Source organism: Budorcas taxicolor, chromosome 17, assembly GCF_023091745.1.
Source record: "Budorcas taxicolor isolate Tak-1 chromosome 17, Takin1.1, whole genome shotgun sequence".
NCBI classification, from domain to species: Eukaryota; Metazoa; Chordata; class Mammalia; order Artiodactyla; family Bovidae; genus Budorcas; species Budorcas taxicolor.
This window is the reverse complement of record NC_068926.1, coordinates 67608726-67635274: the sequence shown is the minus strand read 5'-3', so window position 1 is coordinate 67635274 and position 26549 is coordinate 67608726. Positions and strand designations below refer to the sequence as shown.

The 26549-nt window shown below is 52.2% G+C and overlaps 1 protein-coding gene across 3 annotated transcripts in view; it reads left to right on the top strand.

Moving 5' to 3' along the window:
• Positions 1–26549, top strand: part of TTC28 (tetratricopeptide repeat domain 28) — a 557344-nt gene that overhangs the window by 512213 nt on the left and 18582 nt on the right. For all 3 annotated transcript variants that reach the window (XM_052654609.1, XM_052654608.1, XM_052654611.1), the window contains 2 exons: positions 14100–14240; positions 24777–24921. In XM_052654609.1, the coding sequence (XP_052510569.1) occupies positions 14100–14240; positions 24777–24921 (286 nt within the window). The remainder of the gene's footprint in view (positions 1–14099; positions 14241–24776; positions 24922–26549) is intronic.

Below are 26549 nucleotides of genomic sequence, written 5' to 3'. Positions count from 1 at the left end.
CTTGAGCTGATTCCATCGGCTTGGGACTAGCAGTACCGGAGCTACCACAGCTACCGACCTGTGCTTCCTGCTGCACCAGGAACTGAATGGGGCTTCTCCCCATTGTTTCTAGCTTCAAGGTTGCCAGGGGTGGTCTTTGGAAAGTAACTGGTTATCAGTGCAGAAGAGGCCTAGAGATGGGGTAGGGGGATGAAGAAGGAATGAGTTAGCAGAGGGATGCTGAGACATGAATTAAAGTGTGCTTGTGTGGTGCTTCAGTCACAGCTGTCGGAGGGATGACAGAGAGCGTGTACTTGGAGAGATCGGGAGGCCGTGCTTGCAGATGAAAATCCTCTCTGGAGATCGTGGCCAAGCCCTGTCCCCCAGAACAGGACAGCTTGGGTGCCGCTCTGTGGCACCTGATTCATGGGCCATTTCCATCTCTGGGGAAAGCTGCATGTGAACAGCATTTTGGAGCCTGTTCTGTGACAGCATAACTTGTATTCCCCAGAGCAGAGGAAGGACCAGGCTGCTCAGCCACAGGAGCAGATGCTGGTAGGGCAGGTGAGGACTGTGGAGAAGCCGCCGCCCACCTACTGGGTCCCCCCGCTCACCCTTACCAGGACTGGCACCACCATCATGCACCTTAGCCCGCATATACTGGCTTTAGCCTTTGCCTTCACTGTTCTCCATAACCAAAATGATCTAAATCTCAACCTTCCACCCAGCCCCATGCAGGAGCCTGGGGCAAGGTCCAGCCAGAACTCTGGCTGCTGGGCAAATGCAAAGTCAGGGGCCTGGAACAAGAATGGAGAACGCTGCCTCCCTCGGAGGTCCAACAGTAGAAAGGGCCAGGGAGGCAAATCTGAGCCAGAATATCCTTAGGCCCAGGGAGCCACCGGGGCGGAGAGGTAGCCCAGGGGGCGGGACAGGCAGGCCGGCCAGGGATCCAGGGCTAGGCCCACTGGACTGGATGTGGGCAGAATAGGGAGAAAGGCATTGGCACGGCCCTGGCTTCCTCATTCTGGGCAGCCTCCCATCTCCTCTTCCCCGACCTTGCCACCTGGCCCACACCTTTTCTGTCCTTCCAGGCCTCTGGTCCCTCCTTTGCTGAACTGTGGCCACCAGTTTTGTCTGCCAAGCTGGCACTTCTCTGCTCTTCCTTCTGTTTGAGATCATGGCCATCAGAAGAGTGGCCAGAGATTGGCCGTGTGTCCAAGTGCTCCAGGGACTCTCTCTGCACAATCACGGGCTGTTTATCTGTTCATATGCTCATATTCAGCCTCGATCTCTTTCTCTCTCATCCCCAGTACTTCATTTAATCCCTATACAAATAGATACCACTATGTAATGATTTATTTTTGTGTTTCAGAGATTAGTTTGCCCACCTAGCACTTCCCTGAGCTTGTCAAGGATAGACGCCGACTTCGTTTGGAGTGATCCAAGCCCCAGCTAAGGGCCCGGCACACACTGGTTGCACAGTGAATTGTTTTGAGGGTTGGTGCGCCTGATGGCCAGATGGATAAATAAGTAGCATCGAGGTTTATCTTGCTTTTCTGAATTTCTTTCAGGATTTAGTAATAGCAGGATTTAATTTATGTTTTTTAATGAACATAAGATATGTTTCAGTCAGCATCAAAGCAAGAGCAAGAAATCACCCAGTAGTTTGAACAGGGATAGATAGATACTCTAACAGAGAAGTGAATGAAAAGGGATTGACTAGTAAGAATATTCTAAAGGATATAGGAAGAGCAGATGTAAGGAGCAGTCACTATCCTGAGGAGGAAGGCCCCACCTCACCCCACCCTCACTGAGGGCTGAGATCTGGGCTTTGTTGGAGAGGCACCGCCATGGCTCACAGCAGAGAAGATGCTGGAAATCCACCCTCAGAATTTGCTGGAACTGTGCTCTCTAGGGTGCTGTGGAAAGCTGTTCACAGGGGGCTGTCCTAGTCCACTACAGAACCACCCAGGGATGGATGCCAGGGGCAGTTGATGGCCACTGGAGGCTGCCAACTGCTGTGTGCTGCGAAAGTAGGCTTGTGGAGAAGGCACCAGAGCTGCAGGCACTGGGCCCTGGAGAAGGCACCCGCCCAACAGGAGCCCGCTGAACAAGCACACCAGAAACAGGAGGGCAGAACCCCTTCCTCCTGCCTGTCTCTCTAGTGCTGCCTACTGACAGTGCTGAGAACTGTGCCCACTGACAAAGGAATAACATTTAAAGGGCTGTGATCCGTTATCACAGGGCGGGCAAGGCAGAATGAATCCGGAGCATAGAAGCAGTGAATGGATAACTGGCACACTGTGCATTGTATTCTTTTGATGTCATTTCTATAAAATTAATACATGTAAAGATTTGTGTGACCACCACCATGACCAGGATACAAAATAGTTCTGCAACCCAGAAAACTCTGTGTTTTTATCATCATATCCTATACCTCCCTCTGCCACCATCCCCTAGCAACCACTTATCAGTTCTCTGTCAGTACAGTCTTTTCTTTTGAGAATGTTACATTAAAAGAATCACACAGTATATAACCTTTTAAAACTAGCTTCTGTCACTCAGCCTCAAGGTTTTGAGTCTTTCAAGTTGCTGACTGTATCAGTAGTCCATTCTTCTTTATTACTGAGTGTTCCATTGTATGGATGTACCATGGTTTGCTTATCCATTCATTTGCTGAAGGACTTCTGAGTTAGTTCTTGTTTGGGGTAGTTATGACTAGAACTGCTATAAATATTCATTGACAGTTTTTATGTCACATAAATTTCCATTTCCCTAGGGTAAATAGGATAAATACATTCTTTAGGAGTGGAATTTTTGGGTCATATGATAAATATATGTTTCATTTTATAGGAAACTGAAAAGTATTTTCTGTAATGACCATACCATTTTGTATCCACACCAGCGGTGTATGAGGGTTCCAGTTGATTTGTCTTGCTAGCACTTGATATTGTCAGCATTTTAAAATTTGAGCCGTTCATATAGATGTGTAGTAATATCTTGCCATTTCTCTAATGGCAAAATGACACTGAACATTTCTTCATATGCTTATTAGCCATCCTTTCGTTTTCTTTGGTGAGAAAGAAAACTGTTAGAAGATTATTCAGCTCTCTTGCTCACTTTTCAGATTAAGCTGTATGTTTTTTGTTGTTGAGTTTGAAAGTTCTTTATATATTCTAGATATAAGTCTTTTAACATATACATTGGTTTACAGATGTGTGCTTAGTCACTCAGTCGTGTCTGACTCTTTGCGACCCCATGAGCTGTAGCCTGCCAGGCTCCTCTGTCCATGGGGATTCTCTGGGCAAGAATACTCGAGTGGGTTGCCATGCCTTCCTCTAGGGGATCTTCCCAACCCTGATTGAACCTAGGTCTCCCCCCATTGCAGGTGGATTCTTTACCATCTGAGCCACCAGGGAAGCTGCGATATCTGGTTTACAGAGATCTTCTTGCAATCCGTAGCTTGTCTTTTTCTTCTCTTAACAGTGTCTTTCACAGAGCAGAAGTTTTTAACTTTTATGACATCAACTTTATCAGTTTTTTTCTTTCTAGATCATGCTGTTGGTGAAATGAATCTGAGAAATCTGATCACAAAAATTTTCTCCCTTATTTTCTTCTAACAGTCTTATAGTTTTATATTGTTATATTTAGATCTGTGATTCATTTTGTGACTTAGTTTTTCTATAAGGTGTATTATGTAGTCTGAGGTTTATTTTACAAGGTTCATTTCTTTGCATGTGGATGTCCAGTTGTTCCAAAGCCATTTATTGAGAAGACTTCTTCCTCTGTTAAGTCATCTTTGCAATTAACCTTTGTCTAAAGTTAATTGTCCATATTTGAATGGGTCTAGTATTAGACTCTATTCTATTTCATTGATATATGTTGTTTTTGTTGTTCAGTCACTTAGTTGTGTCCCTACTGTTTGCCACCCCATGGACTACAGCATGCCAGGCTTCCCTGTCCTTCACTATCTCTCGGAGTTTGCTCAGACTCATGTCCATTGCATCAGTGATGCCATCCAACCATCTCATCCTCTGTCACCCCCTTCTCCTCTTGACCTCAGTCTTTCCCGGCATCAGGGTCTTTTCCAATGGTCTCTATGTCTGTCCTTTTAAGAATACAACATTATCTTTGTTACTGTGGCTTTATAGCAGGTCTTAAAATCTGGCAGTGTCATTCCTCCAGCTTTATTCTGCTTCTTCAAAATTGCTTTACCTGCTCTAGTTCATTTGTCTTTTTATATAAATTTTAGAATTAACTTCTGTATAGCTATAAAAATGGCTTGATATTTTGATTAGACTTATGTTAAACTTAGAGATTACTTTGGGAATTAAGTCTTAGGATCTGTGAACATGGTTTAGATCTTCTTTATCCATTCATCTGTCAACAGACATTTAGGTTACTTTCATGTCTTGGCTATTGTAAATAATGCTGCTATGAACATTGGAGTGTGTATATCTTTTTTAATTAGAGTTTTCATCTTTTTTTGTATATATGCCCAAGAGTGGGGTTGTTGGATCGCATGGTAACTCTTTTGTTTTTTAAGGAATCTCCATACTTTTCTTCATAGTGGCTGCACTAATTTACATTCCCACCAGCAGTGAAGGAAGATTTCCTTTTCTCCAAACGCTCTTCAGCATTTATTCTTTGTAGACTTTTTGAGGCCTTCCCTGGTGGCTCAGAGGTTAAAGTGTCTGCCTGGAATGTGGGAGACTCAGGTTCGATCCCTGGGTCGAGAAGATCCCCTGGAGAAGGAAATGACAACCCACTCTAGTACTCTTGCCTGGAGAATCCCATGGAGGGAGGAGCCTGGTGGGCTACAGTCCACGGGGTCGCAAAGAGTCGGACACGACTGATGGTCATCCTGACCAGTATGAGGTGACCCTTCACTATAGTTTTGATTTGCATTTCTCTAATAATCAGTGACATTGAACATCTTTTTGTGTGCCTCTTGGCAATCTCGTATATCTTCTTTGGAGAAATGTCTTCTTAGCTCTCCTGCTCAGTTTTTGGTTGGGTTACTGTGTTATTTTTTTATATTGAGCTGTATGAACTGTTTGTTTATTTTAGAAATTAAGCCCTTGTTGGTCACATCATCTGTAAATATTTTCTCCCGGTCCATAGGTTGTTTTTTCATTTTATTTATGGTTTCCTTTCCTGTGCAAAAGCTTGTAAGTTTGATTATGTCCCATTTGTGTATTTTTGCTTTTATTTCTTTCACCTTGAGAGACTGACCTAAGAAAACATTGCTACAATTGTTGTTAGTGTTTTGCATATATTCTCTTCTAGAAGTTTAATGATGTCATGTTTTATATGTAAATCTCTAATCTATTTTGAGTTTATTTTTGTGTATGGTGTGAGGGAAAGTTCTAACTGTTTTGATTTACATGCAGTTGTCCAGCTTTCCCAATACTACTTCCTATCTTTTCTCCATTGTATATTTTTACCTCCTTTGTCTAAGATTAACTAACCATAAATGTACGGGTTTATTTCTGGGCTCTCAGTTCTGTTCCATTGATCCATATATCTGTTTTCGTGCCAATACCACACTGTTTTGAATTCTGTAGCTGTGCAGTATTGTCTGAAGTCCAAGAAGGTTTTGCCTCCACTTTTGTTCTTTTCCTTCAGGATTGCTTTAGCAATTCTGGGTCTTTTGCTATTCATATAAATTTTAAGATTATTTGTTCTAGTTCTGTGAAAAATGTCATGAGATAGTTTGATAGGGATCACATTAAATTTTTAAATTATTTTGGGTGGTATGGCCATTTTAACAATATTAATTCTTCCAGTCCTAGAGTGTGGGATATCTTTACATTTCTTTGAATCATCTTCAGTTCCTTTATCAGTGTCTCATAGTTCTCAGCATATATGTCTTTTATCTCCTTGGTCAGGTTTATTCCTAGGTGTGGTTTTTTTTTTTTGATACAATTTTAAAAGGGATTTTTTCTTTGTCTTTCTGATATTTCATCATTAGTGTAGAGAACTGCAACAGAGTTCTGTATGTTACTCTTGTGTCCTACTACCCTGCAGAATTTGTTTATCCGTTTTAGTAGTTGTTGTGTGGAGTCTTCAGGAGTTTCTATCTAGAGCACCACATCATCTGCATATGATGAGTTTTACCTCTTCCCTTCATTTTTATTTCTTTTTATTTCTTTTTACTTCCAATTTAAGGTTGAACGTAAGTGGTGAGAGTGGGCATCCTTGTCTCGTTCCAGATTTTAGTGGGAAGGTGTTCACTTTTCACTGTTTGCTGTTACATTGGCTGTTGGTTTGTCATAAATAGCTTTACTATGTTGAGATATATCTCCTCGTGGTCCTATGGTTTTTGTCTTTTATTGTTGTGGTAGTATATCACATTGATTTGCATATGTTGAATCATCCTTGTGACCTTGGAATGACCTAGCTTGATCGTGGTGTATGATCCTTTTATGTGTGGTTGTATTTGGTGTGCTAATATTGTGTTGAGGATTTTTGCATCAATATTCATCAAAGATACTGGCTTGTAATTTTCTTTTCTGGTAGTGTTGGTTTTAGTATCAGGGTGATTGTGGCTTCATAGAATGACTTTGGGAGTGTTCCCTCCTCTTCAGTCTTTTAGAAGAGTTTGAGAAAGATTGGTGTAAGTTATTTATATATTTAGTGGAATTCTCCTGTGAAACCATCCAGTCTTGGACTTTTGTTTGCAGTGAGATTTAAAAAAATTTTATTACAGATTCTATTTCACTAATAGGGATTGGTCCAGTCAGATGATCTATTTCTTGATTCACTTTTGGTAGGCTGTACATTCCTAGAAATTTGCCCATTCCTTTTAGATTGTCCAATTTGTTGGCATGTAATTCTTCATAGTATTCTCTTCTTTTTTTGTATTTCTGAAGTATCTGTTGTTATTTCTCCTCTTTCATTTTTTATTTCGCTTATTGGGTCCTTGCTCTTTTCTTCTTGGTGAGCCTGGCCAGAGGTTTGTCAATTTTGTCTATCCTTTCAAAAATCAGCTCTTGGTTTTATTGATTTTTTTAATTGTTATTTTGTCTCTTTTATTTCCTTTATGATTTTTATTATTTCTTTCCTTCTGCTGACTTTATGTTGTTTGTTCTTCTTTTTCTGTTTCTTTCAGGTGGAAGGTCAAGTTGTTTATCTGAGATTTTCTTGTTTCTGAGGAAGGCCTGTATTGCTGTGGACTTCCTTCTTACTCTGTTTCTATATCTTTCAGGTGGAAGGTTAAGTTGTTTATTTGAGATTTTCTTATTTCTGAGGAAGGCCTGTATTGCTGTGGACTTCCTTCTTATTCTGTTTCTCTCTCTTTCAGCTGGTAGGCTAGGTTTTTATCTGGGTTTTCCTTGCTCTGAGGAAGGCCTGTATTGCTGTGGACTTCCTTCTTAGAACTGCTTTTGCTGCATCACATAGGTTTTGTATGGTTATGTTTTTATTGTCATTGTCTTGAGGTGTTTTTTAATTTCCTCTTTGATTTCATTATTGACTGGTTTTTTAGTAACATGTTGTTTAGTTTCCATATGATGATTTTTTCTTACTTTTGTCTTTTCTTTCCATGTAGTTTCATGCTACAGAGGTCACAAAATAGTGTTGAAATAATTCTATCCTCTTAAATTTGTTGAAGCTTGTTTTGTGTCCCATTGTGTGGTCTACCATAGAAGATGTTCCAGGTATGCTTGAAAATAATGTGTATTCTGAGCTTTTGGATGTAATATCTGAATATATCAACTAAGTCTAACTATTCTGTTGTGTCATTTAGGATCTCTGTTGCCTTATTGGTTTTCTGTCTGGAAGATCTGTCCATTGATGTCAGTGAGGTGTTAAAGTCTCCTATTATTATTATATTCCCATTGCTTTCTCCCTTTGGGTCTGTTAGTATTTGTTTTATGCACTTAGGCACTCCTATTTTGGGAACATATATGTTAATGAGTGTAATATTCTCTTCTTGTATCAATCTTTTTATTGTATAGTGTCCTTTGTCTTTCCTTATAGCTTTTGTGTGACATGAGTACTGGTGCATCCACCTTCTTGTCATTTCAGCCCCCGCAGCACCTGTTATGAAAGTTTCAGCTGCATGACCTCTTTGCTGTGCATGTGGGCGTCTCTTATTGCGGAGCACAGGCTCTAGAGCACTTGGGCTTCTTTAGCCGCAACATGTGGCCTCTCTAATTGCAGCATGCAAGCTTAGTTGTCCCATGGCATGTGGGATCTTAATTTCCTGATGAGGGATCTTACTCACGCCCCCTGCATTGGAAGGTGAGTTCTTAACCACTGGACCACCAGGAAAGTTCTTTTTTAATATAAGCATTTAGGGCTATAAATGTATCTCTAAGTCTTTATTTATGTCTCACAAATTTTATGTTGTACTTAGAGTTGTGTTCAACTCAAAATATTTTCCTAATTTCACTTAAGACTTCTTGTATAACAGTTATTTAGAAGTGAGTTGTTCAGTTTCCAAGAGTTTGGAAACTTTCCTGTTGTTTTTTTACTTTCAAATCTAAATCCATGGTGGGTGAAGAGCTTGTTTCGCATGATTTCAATTTTTTAAAAACTATTAAGGTTTGTTTTATGACTGAGGTTATGGTCTATCTTGGGGAATACTTGCTGTGAATTTGACAAGAATATGTATTGAACTTTTGTTGAGTGGAGTTTTCTCTGAATGTCAGTGATATTCAGTCAGTTGATGGTATTGTTAAGTTCTTCTGTATCTTATTGATTTTCTGTGTACCAATTCTGTCAACTACTGAGAAAAGAGCATTGAAGTCTCAATTTATGCACTTCGCTTTTCAGTTCTGTCACTTTTTGCATCGTATTTTGAAGCTCTGTTGAAAGGTGAAAACACATTTGGAACCGTTGTGTGTTCCTGATGAATTGGCCCTTTTATCATTGTGTAACGTCCCTCTTTATCCCTGGTAATTTTCTTTGCTTTGAAGTCTACTTGTATACAAGTCTACTTGTTAACCACTCCAGCTTTGTTTTGGAATAATATTTGCATGGTCCATCTCTTTGCCTTTTACTTCACTCCTTCTAATATCATTATATTTGAGGAGACTTTCTTATAGAAGCATTTAATTAGATTATTTTTAAATTCCGTTCTGTCAGCTTCTATATTTAGACCATTTATGTTTAATATAATTATTGATATGTGTGGGTTTATGTATGTCATATCAATATTTGAATATTTGTTTTCTGTTGGCTCTTTGTTTTTTATTCCTCTATTTCCCCATTCCTGCCTTATTTTGGAGTTTTGAACTTTTTAAAAATTCATTTTCATTTATCTCTTATGTCTTTGACTATGTCTCTTTTGTAACTTTTAAAATAATTATTCTAGAGATCATAATACATATATACTTTTTATAGTTTGCAGTTTACTTGCTGTTGATACTTTATTAATTTGAATGAAATGTGAAAGTCTTATCACCATATGGGAACCTCTGCCACCACCCCCGCCCCCATCTTGCATTTGTCTTCATATATACTACATCTACTTATGTGAAAACTCCAGGAGACGGTGTGAGGAGGAGGATAGTCTATTATATTTACTCAGACATTTGATATTTATATTACTCTCCCTTCTTTCTTGATGTTCCTGATGCCTTCTTATGTCATTTTTCTTCTTCCATTAGTGATTATTTTAGAGTAGGTCAATTGACAGGATTGTTTGTGGCCTGGAACATGAGAACAGACATGAGAGAATAAGAAAATTGGGGGATTTTCTCTGGTCTCTCTGAGCTGGAAATAGAGAGCTTCTCCTGGAGCTCTCTGTTCATGCCGATGCCCACTTCTGCAGAGAAGTGGGGCTACAGAGAAGGGGGAGCTGCAGAGAGGCCTGTCTGATGGATTCTACAGAGACAAAGAATGTGAAGTTCAGTTGTGATTTGGTGCCATTTTGAATTCTGGTCTTCTTCCCACACTTGCCTGATATTAACTCTTCATGTTCCTCAGATATCCTATTCCGTGCGGTCCAGACAGAGTGTGTAGTTACATTCATTCAGCAAGATGGAGTGTTATGTGCTTACTCCATTTTACCTGGAACTAGAACCTGGCATAGCAGAATATTTATAACAAATATTTAATAATATTTATTGGGTAAATAAATGAATGAGCTATCAAAGAATTGGTCCCACGCTCTGTCTTCAGCACCAGACTTGAATTTCTAAGTCTCCAGCCCTTTTGGAATGAAGACCGTCTAAATAATAGTCAGTATCTGCACACTTGGCATCACCAGCACAGAGTCCTGTCTGCATGTTCAGCACGTCCAAACTAAACCCATTCCTCTGCCACTGAAGGCCACCTCCTAATTGCAGTTTCTTCATTTGCCACCACTGGCCCATCTGCTATAAATCAACGGCTAGTTGTCTTTTATCCTTTTCCTTCAGTGAGTTTCAGGCAAATAATATTTTCCTGATAGTTCTTACTTTCTTACTCTCCACCTTACCACCCTAGTTTACACATCTAGACTCATGAGTTAAGTTGGCCCAACCACAGGACAGGCAGAACCATTGTTGGTGACAGTAGAGAGCAAATCATGAGGAGGAACCAGGAACATGGGGTCACAGCCAGGAATGTCCATTTATAGGGAGACGGGATTCCGGGGAGGAGGGCGCTGCTACCCAGATCTCCAAGCCTGAGGGCTGTGGAAAGCTTGCCTCACTTGGCGTGTTGAGACCCAGGCACATTGATGTGTTAACACAATAGTGACTCCTGAGAATGGGGCTCCTAGTAGGTGTCAGGGGCCAACAGTCTCCTTCGGGCCTGGCCCTGGGGCCTTCAGGGCTGCTTCTGAGCAGTGCTGCTAAAAGCCACCTGACTTTCTCTCTCCTCGTGTAGTCCATGTTCTCCACTCTGGGCCAGTTGACTACCTCTCAGACAACTGCCCTGAGCCCACCAGAAGCCTGGACTGACAGCTCTCCACTGCCTTCCAGGTTCAAGGCCCTCGACCTCTCTCTCCTTCCTCTCTGCCACTCTTACCATCTCCTCCAGCTCGCCAGGGCTAGTTCCTGGGCCCCAGAGAGCCCCCCACTCTCTTACCTCCATGCCTTCTCATACCATTCCATCCCCTGATTCCCACACACCACCCCAGTCCCTTCCTGTCTAAGCTGTCCTTCCAGTGCCTCTCAGATGCTGCCGATTCCAGAGGGCTCTGGCACCCTCCCTTTCTTGACTCCAGGCTGACACCCTCCTGCCTCCTTAACCCACCTTAGCCAGTGGTCACTGGTCATACTGGATGTATTGTACCTTGAAGGCATGTTACTGTCTTCTGTTTGGCCTCTGTGGCTCTTGGATGTAGGTCTCGGTTAGTAACCCTTGTTGGATCAAAGTGAATGGAACCAGACCAGCTGCTGTGCCATCTCTAGAAAGTCTCTTAGAGAGATGAGAGGGCTGTGATTGTGATATGACAGCCGCTGATGGCAAGGCACTCGGGCTCCCTGCCGTAGGGATGAGGCTCGCTTTGTAAATGGGAGATTCCCTTATCTGTGACATCACCTGTTTGTTTTCCCCTTTGGTGTTAATACTCTGAAGGGTCAGGAGACAGGAAACAGCCGCATTAAGCATGAGATGCTGAGGGCTCCGTCCGCAGCCGACAGTGAGAGCAGAGCTGCAAGGTATAGAGGCTGATACCAGTTCAGCCAGTTCTTCTACCCTTTGCAAGCACCAAATGACAGGCAGATTTCTCAGCTCCAAGCAGGCCGTCATGTTCAGATGATAAATGTGTCCCTAGACAGAAGAGCTTGTTGAGTGATATTTACCAGGGTCTCCATGAGGGGCCCTGAGCTCCCAAGGGAGCATTTTCAGCCTTCAGCTGCTGGCCTGGTCGACTGACAACCGTGGGGTGGCAAGAGGAATAAAGCTTTGTTCCCTGCTCTCCAGCAGGGTGGAGGCACGGTGATTTGTTTAGGTGCTTGGAAGTTTCCTGGTTCCTCTTGTTTCCTGTCTTCATTCCCTCCCTCCCCTGTCAAATCCCAGCAGGGAGAGATGGACTGTGTGAGAGGCTTGGAACCTCAGAGGGGGAGGGGCGGGAGTCAGGCCTGGCTCCGCCGCTGAGTGCTCCTGGGCTAGCTCCTCAGCTTCTCCAGACCTAGAGGAGATGACGAGAGCTGCCTCACAGGCTTGCTGTACAGATGAAATCACACCTGGCTAGAAATACCCTGCATGTTGTAAGATGCTCCCCAGTGTTGGCATCATTTGGCTGTTCTTCCTTGTACACCTGCTGTGTGCCAGGCACTGCTGGGTTTGAAGGGCAGGTTCAGTTGTGGGCGCCAGGAAGAAGTTGGGCTAGTAATGCCTTGATCAGCCATTGGTGTGGTTCTGGGACGAAGGAGAGTAGCTGGCTCTGAGATCACACTTCTTTGTTGTCCCTGAAGGCTGTCCATCTCCCAGCACTTCTCTGGGGCTTAGCTCCTGGGATCCCCGCCCAGTGGTGGGGCATTGGTGTGATCTTCTCCAAGGAGCATGGCTGAGTAGGGCTCCGGTGCCTCGTGCCAGGCTCTCCAGAGAGACATTACCGACAGGGCATCATGCACACGGGCTTTGTTGTGGGGAATTGGCTCACACGGTTCTGAAGGCTGAGACGCCCCAGGTCTGTTGTTGGCAAGCCAGAGACGGAGAGCCGGTGGTGTAAGTTGTGGGGTGTCCACATCTGAGGTGGGAAGCACCACACCCCAGCTCCAGGGGAGTGGGCGGGGAGGCCTCTCTCACTCCCTCTTCTCCTCCGGTTCAGATGCTCAGTGGATTGGACAGGGCCCACCGGCCTGGGAAGGGCAGTTTGCTTTCCTCAGTCTAGATTCCAATGTTAATCTCACCCGGAAATGCCCTCACAGCCTCATTACCCAGAGTGACGCTGGGCCAGGCACCCCGGCCAGGCCCGCTCAAGTTGACACATAAAATGGACTGTCTCATCAGGGCTGACGCTCACGCAGAGCCTTCAGGTTTACTAAGTGGCGTCACGTGCTGCATCTCGGCCCCAGGACGACCCGGGAGGGGAGTCATCCATTCTCTGTCCTGTGGTCCTGACGCCAGGGGCTCACTGGCCTGGCTGTTCGAGGCAGGCCATGCTTAGCTTCAGCCTGAGTCTCGGTGTGCCGAGCCTCTTCTCTGGCAGCAGGTCTGTCCCTTCCCAGGTGCCACGTCTCCTGCACACGAGCAGCTTGCGTGGCTGGTCCGTGAGTCTGTCCTGTGCCTCCAGGGCTCTCTACCCCTCCACACGCTCCTTCGGCAGCAGGAGCTTTACACACAGTTGCCGTGCGGGCTGGGGGTCGCTTCTGCATTTCCAGAGTCTGGGAGCAATGGGCGCTGAAGGAAGGTGGGGCTCCACACATGGAGCGGCCTTTGCTGAGCCCCCAGCGCGGTGGCCAGAGTCGCGGTGGGGACCAGGGGCGGCCAGCACTCCCTCTGCATGTCTGCGGCTGCTTGAGCTGCCTCTTTTGGCCTCTCACACGTTTAATATGCCCTCTGTTATTTTAATCAGGCTGGTGAATCAAGGCACTCCTGAGTATTTCTGTTTATTTAAAACCCATTCTGAGATGTTGTTTCACAGTCTGTCATAGGGGAAATACGAATTTAGTAATTCAAAACTTATAACATCTTCATGCTGACCTTGGAATGGGCTTCAATCAGCCGCGTTTCTCAAGCCTACATTTCAAACAGTCCCCCTCTGCCTGGCCTTGCAGCCACTCTTGGGCATGTCTGTCTCCTCGTCTGGAAAAGTGCCTTTAGGGACTGTGCATCCCCCGCCTGGTATGGTGCCTGGCACAGGCAAGTGCTTAGTTACTGGTTCCAAGCTGGAATGGACCAGAGCTCCTGCCACTCTGCGCACTTGCCCAAGCCCTGTGCTGGCAGAGTGCCCGCCGGCCGGCAGGACACAGCAAGTGGTGCCATTCATTCAGCAAGGAGCGATTCTGCACCCTGTCCATGTGGGGCACACGCTGGACACAGGGAGTGCACCCCGGGCACTGGCACAACCCCTTCCTGAAGAGGGTTTGCAGCCAGGGACTAGTGCTGGACATGAGCAGGCGGACTGCCGGGAGCAGGAAGGGACTTGGGAGGAGCCGGGCCATGCTGGAGCCGATGGATGGGGCCTCGGAGCAGGCCTGCAGCACTCGGCACCTTTCTCTGCTGTTTTCCCGCAGGGGCTGTGCCAGCAGCGAGACTGAGAGTGAAGCCGGAGACATCATGGACCAGCAGTTCGAGGAGATGAACAACAGGCTCAACTCTGTCACTGACCCCACTGGCTTTCTTCGGATGGTTTGTCGCAACAACCTCTTTAACAGGTGCGTGTGGCCCTGCCGCCCGGGCAGTACAGCTTCCGTGACCTTCCAGCTGCATGGGCTCCGGTGGGATGGCGGTCTGCAGGGGCGAGCGCGGTGCTCTGGCCCTTGGGGTCACAGCAGCCCCTCCAGGTCGGGGGAGGGAGTGTGGCAGGCCCGATGTGACCGTCCACTGTGGCTGGGTGGGAGGCCCAGGGGGCAGTCGGCTGCTCCCTCCCGTGGCCTCGGTGCTGATCTCCCAGATGTCAGGAGAGGCCGCACAGGGCTGTGCCACACACTTTCCCCCTGGCCAGCTTTTGCCTATAGCTCACGGCCAGGCCCCTGTGCGGACCTCTCTGGCCTCAGGTTGAGGAGGCCAGGTGAGCAGATGCCAGCATTGCTGGGGAGGAGCCCGTCCACACCTGGGCCTGTCTCCACTACTTGACCATAGGCCTCAGTGGCACTGAGATGAGCCAAGGTTGAAATTGCCAACTGGTGTGCCCCTGCGTCTTTTCACCGGGGGTGCAAGCCGAGCTGTGTCCAGATGAACAGGGGAGGCGGTTGGGGTTAAGGAGCACTTCTCCCGCTGTCACTGGTTGGCAACACCTGGGAGTCACATTTGGAGAGACCTTTCCAGAAAGACGCTGGAGCTGAGGCCTCCACCTCTGAGGGTGGTAGGGGGAGCAGGCGCGCGGGAGGGAGTGGCTGTTGTGGGCGGGGCCCCCCCCCGCCCCCCCCCCGGGTGCTCCTGCTCCAGGCCCTGGTTTCCTCCCATTATTGTGCTGTCAGGGTGACAAACGTGTGTTTACTTTCCCAGGGGTGAGTCAGATGGGGTGGCAGCCAGGAGCCAGGGCTGAAGAGACTGGCATTTGGTTGTCAGGAGGCCAAAACCCCAGGCTGGTTCACTCCCAGTTTCCTCTGCGGCCCTGCCCCCTTCGCAGGTGTCCCTCGTGGCTCTAATTTCTTGGAAGGGACAGGACCACGCACGAGGAGGTGCCAGCCTCAGCTCCTCGGGCTCTGGGGCGGGCAATCTCGGCTCTGCCAGTGCTGCGATCCCTGGTTGTAAACTAGGGTGTGAAGAGCGCAGGGCTCGGGTCTGGCCTTGTCGCCTGTCAGCTATGGGACCTGCGGCAGGTGACTTCACCACTGTTAGCCTTTTCCTCGTCACTGAAGTGGAAACAAACTTCCTACTTTGCAGGGTTCCCTTAACATGGAATTACAGCAGCTAATGTATGATCAGCACACACTAGGCTTTGGAGTGTGCAGAAAGCTCATAGGTGTGCTGACTTTCTGCTGTATTGAGTGAAGTGGGAAGGACACTGGTAAACTTGGATTCTCCCGATAACGTGGGTGGATAAACTCTGGAAGGGATGAAATGTGGATGTACCTGTGTAGCAGCTATTGGCCGCCCCAGGTTGCGGCCTCACCCGCCCTTTCTCTTCCCGTCCTTCCTCGGGTCGTTTGTGTGAGAGCACACACGCCAGAGGCCGCTGTCAGGCATCCGCGGCCGACCTGATCTCAGGCATGCCTGCGGTCAGGAGCCTCTCCTCCAGGGCCTTGGGCACTAGGCAAGGAAGGGGTCAAAGCAGGTGTACCCAGGGTCCTAGCTCATCATCCCTGGATAAGAAGGGCTATGAATTTTGTATCATGGAGTTGCTTGTTTTGAGAAAACATTCGTTGTCACTCCGAGCAGCTCTGAGGTAGGTCCAGTGAGCCCAGGACCACGGGTTAGCTCACTAAACAATGGTTCATTAAACAATGCGGTCAGTGCCTGCGGCCACGCCAAGGACAGGCCAGCCTGAGGCTGGGAGGGGCCGCCAGGCCTGCAGTGCAGGAATCTGGCTTCACTGCCCGGCTGCTCTCTGCCCGGCTCCCTCGTCGGGCCTGACCTGCCTCAAGCCTCGAGCCTGCCATCAGGAAGACGCTGGCAATGGAAATCCTGCACCTCTCTGCACGCCTTTCCAGTCCTGACCTCCTAGAGGCTTCTGAGGGCAGTTCCGAAAAGAGGAAACAGTCTGTTCTTTCAGCTTTGGTGCCGCATGCCACAGGCCTCTGCTGCCAACCACAGGCCCAGGAAGTGGGGTGCTGGCCTCCGTCCGTCCTAGCGACCCACAGAAGTAGAGGTATCCTGGTTAGGATGGCGCGGGCCCTTGCTACCTTCTAGCCCAGCCATGGCTGTAGCAGATGAGGGGCACACAGGCCAGGAGGGTGGAGACCTGCCGCCCAGCAGGTGCAGGACTCTGTGTCCGGTCCCACCTCCCCACTGCCCTGACCTCGTGGGGTCCCCGCAGGCCTTTCTCTCTGCCCCTTCATGACCAGGAGGTGGGGCTGGTGTGTCACTGGCTGGGATGGCTGAGAAGTGGCTTTTCTGCAGACCCCAATACTGTGGGGGCTTGCAGAGTGCTGTCCCCGAGCCTAAGGTGGTGAGGTGGCAGCAGCCGTGTGTATAAGCAGCGCCAGGTCCCTGCTGCAGGGCCCTCCAGCTCTGTGATTCATGGGCTGCTGGCCCTGTTGTTCTGGGTGGTTTGCTGGACTGGTTGGGGATGAGGCTGCCACGGCAGACGCCAGTCAGCTGAGACTTGGCCTTAGAATTCTCCCCCTCCCCTCCACACACTGCACAGCTTGGTCTTTGTTCTTGAGGTCACCACAACCACTATTTTTCTTCTTGCCTCTGCACTTTGGCAGAAAACACAGTGGCGTGTTGAGCCCAGAGCAGGCACTGCTAGTGAGGAAAAGCAAGGAGTCTTCTCTCATTCAGTACCTGACCTTGGGGTGCCCCCCTGGGCAGAGCAGCAGCGCACAAAGGGGCCTCTGCCCCTCGTCTTGCAGAACGCTTGAGAAGTCATGCTGAAGGCTGGAACGCCAGTGCACATGTGTGTGTATGCATGTGTGAGTGTCTGAACCCAGGGGCAGTCAGCAGATCACTTTTACTGCGGAAAAGAGGAAGCGGAATGGGATATGCTGTCAGCTGCTCCGGGATTCTGGGTCTCAGGCCGTGCCCTGGCCTTGCAGGTGCACCCAGCCGGGACCCATTAGGGCCAAGATCCCAGAAGGGTTCTGACCACTGTTGCCACTGTCTTTGCTCTTTCCTCTTCTGGCAGTGTGTGTGATGGGAGGTAGGAAGAACTTTCTTATTGCTCAGATGTCAGTGGTTGGAACCCAAGCAGAGAGCAACAATGTGTCGAGGTTCTCCCTTCTAGAGAGGGGCCACATGGGGCCAGAGCCCTCCCTCAGCTCTGCAACCTCCAACTAACACCCCAACCACCCCCACAAAAGGGTGAATTGGCAAACAAGACTCCTCAGCCTGGTCAGGGTCCCCCAAGAGAGTCAGTGACAAAGACTGAGGGTCCTGCGGGAAGAGAGGGTAGCACCACCATCCTGGGGGACCAGCCTCCCATGACCAGACGGGAAAGAAGAGATTAAGAGAGGGCCCCCATGCGTGGTCCACACGCCCATGTCAGTGTGGCTCCAGCATGGACCTTCCCGATGGGCGGGTCACATGGGCCCAGTGACAAGGCCAGTGTTAGGATCCATGTCTGGCCAGCTCCAAAGACAGAGCTCCAGCCCCCAGATCCCCCCCATCTAAGGCTCCCTCCAAGTGGTCACAGCCTTTGCCTGAACTCCTCCAGTGAGCGAGAGCTCACCACTTCTGAGGCGGTGCCTTCTGTCCCTGTACAACACTAATTTGGCTCTGGGGGTTTTTTGTAAATGAGTGAGACTCCATGAAATTCCACAAGTTTGTGGGGGGACAGGTCCTGTGTGGGACAGGACCCACAGATCACCCATGGGTACAAGGCCCTTTGGAAAGGGTGTTTCTGTGTTAGCATCAGCTGGGCAGGCCACACACACAGTGACTTCTTCTCTCCATCCCTCAGTGCATGGTAAGCCCATCCCCCCAGCGCCCAGCTTGGGCCCCTAATGGGGTCAGCGGGAAAAGCCCGTGTGAGGCTGCCCTGGGCATCAGGTTTTCCTGGGTGACCGCCCCCCCGGCCCCTGACTGGGCTGTGGAGCGAAGAGCAGAGTGGGCCGCGCCGTGGTCCCCGCAGGAGGGCCGTCCCCAGCTCCTTGGTGGTGCGTGTGTCACAGCCCTTGACCAGCCTTCCCGGGAGAGCCCATGAGCAGGAGAAGAGGAGTCCTGCGTGGCCCAGGTTTGTCCCTGGGCTTGAGAGGAGTCACGTCCCTGGAAGGGCAGGGGTCTCTGCCTGAGCCCAGCCCCCGAGGAGGGAGCGGCCAGGGAGCTGGGCACTGGGTGACTGGGGAGGTGAGCAGGCAGACAGTGCCAACAGCTTATTGAATAAGTACTTAAAATGCAGCCTTTGACAGCCTTCACCTCCCTGAGGAGACAGCCTTCTCGTGAGGAAGTTCGTGGTGGAGACTCACTGGCTGCTTGAATATAATGGGTTCATCAATTAATCTTTGCGCTGGTACCTTAAAATCCAGGCGCTTGTTCAGATCTCAGGCCAGCCAGCTCCCATTCCCTCAGCGGACGCAGTTCAGAGCCCCGAGGGGAGTTTGGAGCCTCGGGTAGGGCCGAGGATGGGGAGGAGCTGCCCAGTGGGACACAGCAGCAGATGCCTGTGGAGCAGGCACTCGGCCCTGTCTGCCAGGGCCACTCCCAGCTCCTCGAATGTGGGGCAGGAGGCCCCCTGAGGAAGGCTGGGGCCTCTTGGGACTCAGGAGGAGCAGAAGCAGGAGCCCCAACCCAAGGCCTGGGACCCTGCTTCTGTGAGCGCAGACAGGAAGCCTCCTGAACTGGCCACTGGGATGTGAGAACCTGTGATAGAGACCTCAGGGCAGGAGAGGAGCTGCCTGAGCAAAGGTGGGCGGCACCTGGAAGGAGCTCAGCACTGTGGGGACCTCCACCTCCCCCCTCCACTGTCTCCCCTCCCCCCAACCCTCCTCCCCCTGGCATGCACACCCTGACCTGGGCACGTCCTTTGAGCAGACCGCACGGGGTGCCCCATGCAGCATCTCTCTGTCAAGCATTCCAGACAGTGCAAGGCCTGAGACTGTGGCAGTGCTGGGCCCTGGGCTCCCAGCTTCCTGATGCCTGACTGTTGAGAGCCGGTGGGGCCCTGCCCCTGCCCCGGGCCTCAGGGCCTCAGGCCTAGAGTCTCCGTTTACTCACCTGTGGCGGGGCGGGCTGGGGTCTGAGGCGAGACTTGGCTATGGGAGGCTTGCAGGGACAGGCGTGTGTGTGCCCCGCCAGGCCCACCCCAGCTGAGGCCCCTCCCTCCTGTGGCCCAAAAGACGGCAGGGCCCCTGGGAAGTGTTCCTGGCTCAGCTCCCATCTTGGCCCTGCGTGCACGGGGTCAGGTGGGAAGGACCTGAGTGCTGGCAGGGAATTGAGAGCAGCATGGAGGACCCCCGGGTGCAGGGGCACCCGCCCTGCGCCTCCTCAGCCAGCCCGCCCCTCCATGCTTTCATGAGTCGCCCCTTGGCCCCCTGTGCTCGCTGCTCCCCTGTGTCCTGCCGGGTCCCTGTCCCTCCTCAGAGGAGGGCGGCCTGTTCTCCTGGTGTAGAGGCCTCCGGGTGGCAGTGGGGCCCTGGTCCTTGCGAGTCTCGGATGCACCAAGCTTAGGTTTGGGTTCTTCCCTCCGAGCGAAGAGACGGGCGGGACAGACGGGACCTCAGGGCCAGGCTGGCCACTTCCGTCCCTGGGGTCTTCGGGCTTGGTGGGGCCCTTGCTTAGTCTCACCTGTGGAGGGCTGAGCCCTGCTCCTCCATTTCTGCTGCTCACCTAGCTGCCCATCTTGACTGAAAGCCTGAGAAATGTATGTGTGTGTGGCGGGTGCAGGGAGGGGGTGTGCCACCACCCCGGCTCTGCATGTGCCCTCAACTCCCCTCCTTCATGGGGTCCTGACTGGAAGCCAGGGCAGCTGGCCTGGTGCTGAGAGCGGCGCTTGGGGCCGAGACTTCCAAGTGTGCATCCCGCAGTGTCCCCAGCGTTCCCGGGCACCTGGTAGACCTCGGGTGGGGCCGCGTCAGCGTGTGAGCCTGAGCGAGTCCCAGCGCGCAGGGTCTTCTGCAGCCCTGCGTTATAAATCCCCTGCCTGGGGAATAGATCTCTTCATCCCCAGGGAGATTCACGAGCTGCGCGTGCTCCCCGGGCCGCCCGGCATTTGTCATCGTTTCAGAGACATAAACCACCCCGGCCTCTCCCTGCTCGGGGAGCCTCATTCCTCACCTCGCAGCTCTGCCCGCTGAGGGCGCCGAGCCCAGGTGGCTCCCCCAGCCTGTCAGCCTCCCGGCCCGGGTACCACTCAGTCCCTCTCCGATCCCGTTAGCCCACAGATGGCCACGCTGCAGAGAAAATTAGTATTTCTTCAGAAGCAGATTAATAAACATCACCTAAGGAAGGAGCTGATAAAGACCCCCGCGCGGAGTGAGAAAACCCTCTGTGCTGAGGCTGGGCTGTCAGTTAGCCCAGCTGGGTCCCTGGCAGCGAACGAGGCCTCGAGGACGGGGAGCCAGCGCCCCCTGCTGGTGCCACGTGGCGGCGCGGCAGCGAGTCCTGGGAGCCCAGCCCCCCTTCCTGTGCCCGCAGAGCCTGGGAGAGGCCGCCCGCCGCGGTCAGGTCACAGCAAAGCGGGTGGGGAGCAGAGGTGAGTGCAGGGGGCTCAGCATGTCCTCAGGGCAGGGAGGACACACAAAAAAAACGGCTCCCCGGGAGGTGGGAGCCCTGACCCTGCCCTGCCCGGCAGCCTCCTGGCCTCTCTGAAGCTGGGCTCTTCTTCCCTAGGGGAGGGGCCGCCCCGCCTCCTGAGCGGTGATGTGGGTGTGGTGGGCCTGGTTGGAGCCTGGTTGGGGCGCGGCCCCTCCCGCAGCTCACAAGCTTGTCACAGGGATGCGTCCACCCTGTCAGAGCACCATTTCCCCATCTGAGTCCAGATTGCGGAGGCAGAGAGAAGTCAGCCAGGCTGAGAGGTGCCACAGAAATCGCAGCAGTACAGTCAGTCACCGAGGCCCCAGCCCCTGGCCCAGCGCCTGCAGTGCGAGGGGGTCACTGGGGCATGGTGACATTGCCAGGAAGGAGGACAGCAGGGAGCAGACCATCCCACACACCCGCTCACACTTGTCGACCACTCCGGCCAGGGCTTGGAGCCAGGGGACCTTGGGACACACATCTACGAGGCCAACTCTCCCCCTGCCCCCGACACAGGCAGCTCAGCAAGGGCTCTGGGCCGTGGCTGTGTGCTGTTGGTCAGCAAGAGCTGCCCTCAGTCACTGTGAATGTCAAATGTCGTAGTAAAAACAGAAGTCACAGGCGAAAAGAAAAAAAAAAGGAAAACCCAGAAGCTGCACACACAGGGAGCTGGTTGACTGCAGTCTGTCCAGGCCAGCTCTCTGGAGGTGAGGAAACCACTGCTCCCAACTATGATCCCAGGCGGGAGGGGGAGCGGTTTCCTAGCCTGAGACCTGCCCCTGGAAGTGTGCAGATGCCCAGAGAGTGTCCTCCGAAACCCCCGCTGAAGTGCCATGGCCAGCCATGTGTTTACCAGCCCTGACCAGGGATATCAACCGGCTTCCCCCCTGAACTGGCCAGGGGTGGGGGCACCGTGTTTTGGCCTGGTCCCAGCTCTGGAGCCCCGCCAGAGGCCTACAGGGAAGGGGGAAGTCCGCGGGGCCTTTCTCTGATCAGCCTTGGAAGGAACTGGCCTGGTGGAGTTGTTTTCCTGTTCAGGCATGCCTGGTGCTGAAGGGTGTGGGCCAGAGGCCAATCCAGCCATCCTACTCACCCTGCAGCCCACCCCCATCCACTTCCCTCAGTGCTCTGCCCCTGGCTCCCCACCATCCCATTGCCAACAGTGCCAACCCCACTGTCCCAAGCACTGTCCCAGTGCTTCGCCCCGCATTGTTCCTGGCCTTAGAGTGGCCTTCCCTGCCTTGTCTCCAGGCGGGCTAGCCCTCAGCAAGCGGTCCTCCCCAACAGCCTGCCCTTGGCTCTGTGACCAGCAGAGAGTCTTGTGCCCTGGACCCCCTTCCCCACAGGCCAGTACAGGGACCCTCGGGTTGGCCCTCTGTGGGCCTGCACCTGGCACCCCGTGGGCATGATGCATGTTGAGAGGGTTAGCGTTGCTGGGCCCCGGTAGGTGCCTCTGGCACTTCCCGGGTTCAATAAAAAGGCCCCCAGCCCACTTGGCCTTCCTGCCCAGACCTCCCCCACTCACTGTCCCATCAGCGGAGACACCAGCACCTCCAGATTCTAGATGCTTCACTGTTGTCCTCCCCATCCTGCACCATTTGCCCTTTTTGCAAACTGTCTGTCCACCATGCAGCCCCCAACTTCCTCCTGCCTCCCCCTGACCCCCACCCCGTGCAGCTTAGTTATGCTGGTCTCCTGGCACCCAGGGAAGCTCAGGGTGCTGAGCTGGTCTCTCTCCAGTAGGAGCTGTTTAGTTCAGGGCCTTGGGGAGCACCTCATCAGTTCCCGTTAGGACCTGGGGACACAGCGTTGTCTGGGAACATGGCACTCCCCCGGATGTCTTTGGCCAGATTAATCAGACCAGGTGCCTGAATAGCGTAACCAGTCCACAGTCCAGGCAGACGCGTGTCTAGCGAGGGGCGTGCAGGGAGAGGGTGCTGCCGTCTGGCTGCTCCCTGCTCCACCCCCATGCTGTCCTGGGGGCAGCTCGGGCTCCCGAGGGTGTGAGTGCACACAGGCTATGTGCAGGAGCAGGCGCGCACGCCGCTGAGACAGACGCCACGTGTCGCGCCAGACTGTCTCCTCCGGGGGGCGGTTTGATGCTCGCTCTTTCAGGGGAGCAATGCTCTTTGTGGTGTATTCCAGGGAATCCAGTGAGCCTATGAGCGTCACTCCAGGGCTATCAGTGCTTCACTGGCTCTGATGGCAAAGACGTGTCCCGGCCCCTGTCGCTCATGAGTACATGTTTTCTGAGTGAGGGTGACGGACGGGCGCCGTGAGCGGGCTCCCAGGCCCTCGAGTCCTCTACCCTTCCTTCTCTTGTGGGAGCAGGTGGAGGCGGAGGGTGCTCTCAGCCTGGCATGGCACAGCCCTAGGGTTTAGAGTTGGGATGTTGCTGAGAACACCACAGGGTTGGGGGAAGGCCAGGGGATAGAGCCAGGTCTCAAAAATAAACCTTTCAATCATTTCTTTAGATGGTCAAGGACCCTGGCTTGGCCGGGGGGCTGGGCAGGGGCGTGTTCTGCTTTTCCCTTTGGTAACAACCACAGAGCCACCAGTCCTGCGTCCAGAGCCCTGACTTAGCTGAGTCTGGTGTGAGACCTGCTCTCTGTCTTAAGGTCCTAAAAGTGTAGCAGAAACTCCTGAACCGTGCACAGTGTCTGAATCAAGGTTGAGGGGCCACTGACTGTCTCCTAGTTCTGCGGAGCCTGTCACTGGAGGCTGTGCTGAGGCCACGCCGACCAGGCTGAACGGCCGGTTCAGCAAGACTTGAGGGGAAGCCTGCCCTTGCAGTGGAAATGGGCTTGTCTCCCTGCCCGCCGTCTCTCCTCCTTCTCACCTGCGTCCTTTGTCCTCTTTCAGTCCCCAGGCGTGCCTGCAGCAGTGCCTGGCAGGTGGCCAGAGCTCAGGAAGTGTTTGCTCAGTGAATCAGTGACGCAGCAAATGCTCTCACCCTGTGTTGGTGTTGCGGGAAGGGGGACCCCCTTCCAGGGCCCAAGGGTGGGCTCTTGTCTAACGCTCAGAAATGAATTCTCCAAGGAGACATACACGCTGACCAAGCAAGAGACTTTATTGGGAAGGGGCCCCCTGGGGGAGAGCAGGAGGAAAAGGGAACCCAGGAGGGCCTCTCCGCCACGCGGCTTGCAGACTCGGGTTTTATGGTGATGGGGCCAGTTTCTCGGTTCTCTGGCCAGTCTGACTCAGGGTTCTTCGTGCTGGTGCGTGCGTTGCTCAGCCAAGATGGATGCCAGCAAGAAGGATTCTGGGAGGTGGAAGGCCATGTGACATCTCCTTTTGACCTCTCCCGAATTCTTCCAGTTGGCGGTAGCTTGTTAGTTCTGCGTTCCTTACCGGGACCTCCTGTCATAAAATAACTCATGCAAATGTTTACTCTGGTGCCTGGCCAGGGTGAGTGGCTTCAGTCAGTGTGCTGCCCCTAACATCAGGAGTGTGAAAGTTGGGGCCTTGGGGTTGAAAATACCATCTGTACTGATAAAATTTTGCCTAGAAATAATGGACCATACATTAAAAACAAAACAGAACCCTGCAGCCACGCCTGAACCGACCTGCCTCTTGGGCTGTGCTGGGGCTCCAGCGGGGCCACCAGAAGCCTCGTGTCTGCGGCTCCCGCCCCGGACACTAACGTGTCTCGGGACACTGCCTTCCTGGCAGATTGGCGGCTGCCCCAATTCTCATGGTCCTCACGTTTGCCTGCCCAGTCGCTCCACATGAGGATGTAATTAAATGCTTTGAACAGTGTTTCAGGACATTTGATTATGCAGAAAAACTCCACAGCCCATGTAGGTGTTGTGTGCAGCTGGGCCGCCCGCGGTGCGTCTGTGCTTGTGGTGCTATGAATGTACCTGAGAGGGAGGGTGGCCTCCTGCCGGCTTCAACCCCTCTTCTCTCCCCAGGAGCTCCCAGAGCATGACCAGCCTGGTCGGCAACGCCACATCGCCCATCAAGGATGGGACCTCCTCTCTTCCCAGGAGGCAGAGCTCGTTCGCCAGGCCACCGCTCCGCGCCCTGTACGACCTGCTCGTGGCACCCATGGAAGGGGTAAGTGCCCGGCTGGCCATTGGTATCAGGATGCATCACTTCCTGCTCAGCAACCCCTGCCCCTGCCCCTACCCCTGCCCCCTGCCCCAGACACAGAACAGGCTCCTGAGACAGTGGGGATTTTCCAGACATGGGGCTTCTCAGTCAGCCTCCAGACGCCCACACTGTTCTCAGGGGGCCTCTGGGCTGCAGATGGGGTCCTGGGCGCCAAGGGGGCAGACATAGGTTCGGGTCCTAGCCAGTCTCCTTGCTGGCAGTCGGGTCGGCCTTGGCAGTCTCGGGTGCACGTGAGACGCTGCTCCTTCCCAGCTTGCTTCTCACCCCTGAGGAGGTCCAGGGGCCCAGGGCTGCGTGCATTCCCCCATCTCCTCCACAGTCAGGGTGGGAGGTGTGCCCACGTCAGCTCCCCTGCCCACCGTTCATCCGAGGGCCTTGCCTGAGCAGCTTCAAGCCAGGGGCTCCTTCCTGGCGAGAACAGACCCTTGGCCCCTGCCCTGGGAGGATGCACCCCACCTTGGGGTCCAGCGGAAGACTCATCCTTGTGCTTCCCAGAAGCTTCGGCGTGGCCTCGGGGTGGGGCTCTGTGGCCTTGGTCTCTGCACGTCCAGACGCGACTCTGTAACCGGGTCCGGAGCTGCTGAGGGGCTCAGGGAGCTTGTGAATCTGAACGGCCGTGCACAAGCCCACCAGATGCCATTGCCCACGACTGTGGGTTAGCTCTGGCTGCTGTAACAAAATGCCACCGGCTGGGTGACCTGGATTTCTCATGGTTCTGGGGCTGGAAGTCCCAGGTCAGGGAGCTTGGCATCGTCAGCTTCGTGGTGGAGGCCCACTTCCTGGCTTACGAACAGCTGCTTTCTCGTGTGTCCTCACGTGGTGGAGAGAGACAGAGTGAGCACACGCAGGCCTCTTATCCCTTCCATGGGGACCCTCTCGGAACTCCTGCCCTCATCTAAACCGAGTTACCTCCTAAAGGTCCCACCTCCAGATACCATCACTGAGCGGGTAGGCTTCAACGTATGAATTTGGGGAGACACAGACACCCAGTTCGTAACAGGCCCCTGGAAAGGCCAGGTGCCTGTGCCATTGGAGGCCGATTGAGGACGTGCCACCGAGCAGAGCCGTCTCCATGTCCCTGCGGCTGGCCCGGGGCCTGGCGTGTGCTGGCACTCAGTAAAACATCGGCGGTATGTGGTCCAGAGATGCATTTGGCTTTCGGGTCTAGCCTGGATGCAAAACAGAAGACCCAAGACCCAAGTCAGTGAGTGGGCTCTCTGTGACCTCTCTTGGACGGCAGCTGTGAGCTTTCCGAGAGGTTTGGGTGCAGATGTAAGCCACCGGGCCTGTAGGGCAGCTCTGAGGCTCAGCCTCTGACCCTGGCCCCCAGCCCCGTGCTGGGCCTGGCTCACATCTGGGCAGATCTCAAGTGCAGGGATGTGTCTCAAGGGATCGGCACCTGAGTGCCAGTTGTTTCACTGGAGGGTGTGCCCCTTTGGGCCCCAGGAGGCAGGGCTTGGAGGGGCTCTTCCCCGTATGGAAGGCAGAAGTCCTGGGGCGGGGGCCGTGGGGGGGGTGGCCCCTCCCTCTGTCCATCACAGCATCTCTGCGCAGTGGAGGGGCTGCTTCAA